At 37.1% G+C, this 3,258-nt stretch overlaps 1 protein-coding gene across 1 annotated transcript in view; it reads left to right on the forward strand.

Annotated features, from left to right (window-relative positions):
* The first annotated feature begins 557 nt into the window (after positions 1-557).
* Positions 558-3,258, forward strand: part of LOC122149680 (killer cell lectin-like receptor subfamily E member 1) — a 5,966-nt gene continuing 3,265 nt past the window's right edge. The window contains exons 1-2 of the mRNA XM_042780463.1: positions 558-741; positions 2,982-3,083. Coding sequence (XP_042636397.1) covers positions 558-741; positions 2,982-3,083 — 286 coding nt within the window. The remainder of the gene's footprint in view (positions 742-2,981; positions 3,084-3,258) is intronic.

Here is a 3,258-nt window from a genome sequence, read left to right on the forward strand (position 1 = left end):
CAAAAGATATTGGTCCATTAGTCACTTATGTAAGTCAGTTGGGAAAGTGTAAAATGCCAACAGCTATTCAGTGTTTTAATCAGAAATTGTGAATATTACCTTAGAAGAACATTAATAAGTCTAATATTTTTAATGCTAGAGAAAAATCAATTTCATGATTAATCATTGAATTTCAAGAAACAAACTACAGTGATATTAGAGAGGATTGGCTTAGAATTTTTGAAGAAGTTGTATTGCAGATGTAGAATTGATGCTACAATTCTGTAGTAAAGGGCATAATGACTGGCTGCAAAATAATTGGTTACATATCTATCTTATTCCCTTCGATTCTAAGTTCTTGGTGGTATGTTTTCTGATACCACCGTATTTGGGGCTCCAAAGTTGAGAACATACCATCAGGAACGGTAATAGGCATAGCGATTTATTAACCCCAATTTTTCACTATTGCTTCATTCCTCTTTATTACAGTATACCACTTCCTCTTACTGCTTCCTAAATGACAGAAACATTAACTGACATTTTGGTTCTTTATCCCACACAGTTTTTCTTAAATAGAGATGAAAGAGGAGCCTATAATTCATGCTGCACTAAGCCTGGACTCACTGCCGAAGTACATGCAAAATAATAACATTAAGCAAAAATCTAGTTCAAATGAATTGCCATTAGCCAAGAAAGAGCTGAAACATCACCGATATTATAAAAAGCAACACAGAAATACAGCAGAAGATAGCAATGGCAAAGGTAACATATACAAGAATATTGTATTCAGGTAGAGAGTGCTTAAAATTATGTAGTAAATTGGATCATGTATTAGGAAGATAAAAAAATATATAACATGAAATTTCTTTCTAAGTGTAATTGCTCAAGCCTACTGCCACTGAGTGGATTCTGACTCATAGCAACCCCCAATGGGTTTCCAAGGCTGTAAATCTTTACTGAAGTAGATTGCCTCATCTTCCTCCCAAGGCGAAGCTGGTGGGTTTGAACCTACAACCTTCTGGTTAGCAGCAAAATGCCTTACACACTGTACCACCAGAGCTCCTTAAGTCTACTTAGAAAGAGAAACTATACAAGCAAAATTTAAAAATCCGTTTAATGAAGGTTATGGTAAAGGCCAAATATTAAATATTAGAAACAATTCAGGTGGAAACTTAGAAACTTCATTGCTCATATGAGAATTGGTTTAGAATATAAAGGGGGAGTAAGATTTTAATGGAGAAAAGGTTTGGGAAGATATTCCCTTGAAATAAGAGTGATAGGGGTCACAGTGTGAAAAACATTTTTGGACTTGGCTGTTTGGGAAGACTGGGCTTAGATACATTGTTTTGAAGCCAAAAGAATTGTATTGTGTGAGAAGTGAACATGATGTTGGACTGAATTAGAGTGTGACATGCAGCTGACACTGTAGACTTGATATCATTATTTTCTGAAACAAGCAAAATATGAATATTTTTCTTCTAAATTAGGAGCATGAAATAAATCAGGATAATAGCCAAGATAAATAAACAGAAGGTTTAGTAATATTTAACAATCAATGTGATTACAATTTCAAGATATGTTCGTTTCTGTACTCTTGAGTCCAAATGCTGCAAGCTTGTCTTTTCCAAATTAAATAATCTTGTGAGATGAAGAAGGAGCTCTGGTGGCACAGTGCTTAAAGCATTCAACTGCTAACCGAAAGACTGACTGTTCAAACCCACCAGCTACTCCACAAGAGAAAGATGAGGCAATCTGCTTCTGTAAAGATTTACAACTTTGGAAATCCTATGGGGCAGTTCTAAACTGAATGGGTCCATGTGAATACTATGAGTTGGAAACCACTCCATGTAGTGTGTTTAGTTTTTAATTTAGTGGGAAAATAGATGAAGGCTTAACTAGGCTAGTGAGCTTACTGAAATGGCAGAGGCCACTCCTAGATATTCCTGCCAAGTCCACTTAGAGACTTCCCACTAGGTTAATCCTTGCATAGCATTGTAAGCACTAACACGGTTGGCCCTCCATATCTGCTGGTTCTGCAGCCAAATTCCTGTATTCTCGGATTCAACCGTTTATTTAACAACTGTGGATCCAAAATTATTCGGTGGTGGTGGGGGGAAGCAATTAGTAGTCACAGCAATCCCTCCAAGGGTAAGAGAAAGTAAAAAGTGCTATCTACATAGCATTTACATTGTATTAGGTATTTAAAGTAATCTAGAGATGATTTAAAGTAGACCAGAGGATTGTGTGAATTGGGACTTGAGTTCTGAGGATTTGGTGACCTCGGGGTCTGGATCCAATTCCTTGCAGATACTGAGGGATAACTATATGTTAGTTTAGTTAAGGAAAAAGGGGGAAGGAAGAATAATAAATAATACTTGGTGGCTATCTAATTTAGAATGTAGTCACTTTTCTGTTGGAGAAAAGCTTAGTGCCTAAATGAATCAATTACCATTTTGATTTTGGATTATTTTCTTGGTTACTTTATATCTTTTTCCTCGGAAGGAAGGTTGGGCAATCTACTTCCGAAGTGATACCACCTCGGAAACCCAAGGAGGGGGTCTCTATGAGTCGGGTCCGACTCGACCGCACACAACAACAACAACAACATGGTGGAGAAGGATGAAAGCAAGCAGAACTTGGAAGGAGAATTTGTAACTTAGGGCTCATTTCTGTCACTACTTGATTATGTCATCTTAGGTAAACAGCCTACTTTTAAAATTAGGGTTTTACTTCAATTATTACATTATTGCCTAAAAATTGTTGCTGTTGTTGTTATGTGCCGTCGAGTCAAACCCGACTCATAGCGACCCCTCCTTGGGCTTCCGAGGCAGTATCACTACGGAAGTTTATTTATAAAAATAGGTAAATTTATTTAATAGGATTGTTGTGAGAATCAAGAATAAAACTGTAGTTGGATGCATTCTTAACTGTAAAATGCTGTATATATAATTTTTATTTTTGTCCTATGATCTTGTTTCAAATACTATTGCTTTTGATTCTAGATTTTTTACTTCTTCCATGGAAGGTCGTTTGTGGGATGCTGGGGGTCACGTGCCTTCTTCTGTTGGGCACAGCCATTGTAATATCTCTTCTCACAGAAAACTGTAAGTAACTATAAAGTTTTCCACACTGTTTTCCCTTTGAGAGCATTACTGATTTCATAGAATATGAAAAGCAGCTTTTATGCTCAGAACGGGAGCTCTGGTAGCATAGTGGCTAAGACACTTGCCTGCTAACCAGAGGGCTGGTGGTTCAAACCCACCAGCCACTCCTCGGAAG

Source organism: Orycteropus afer, unplaced genomic scaffold, assembly GCF_000298275.1.
Source record: "Orycteropus afer afer isolate SDZICR_OR568_19922 unplaced genomic scaffold, OryAfe1.0 scaffold00040, whole genome shotgun sequence".
In the NCBI taxonomy this organism is placed as follows: Eukaryota; Metazoa; Chordata; class Mammalia; order Tubulidentata; family Orycteropodidae; genus Orycteropus; species Orycteropus afer.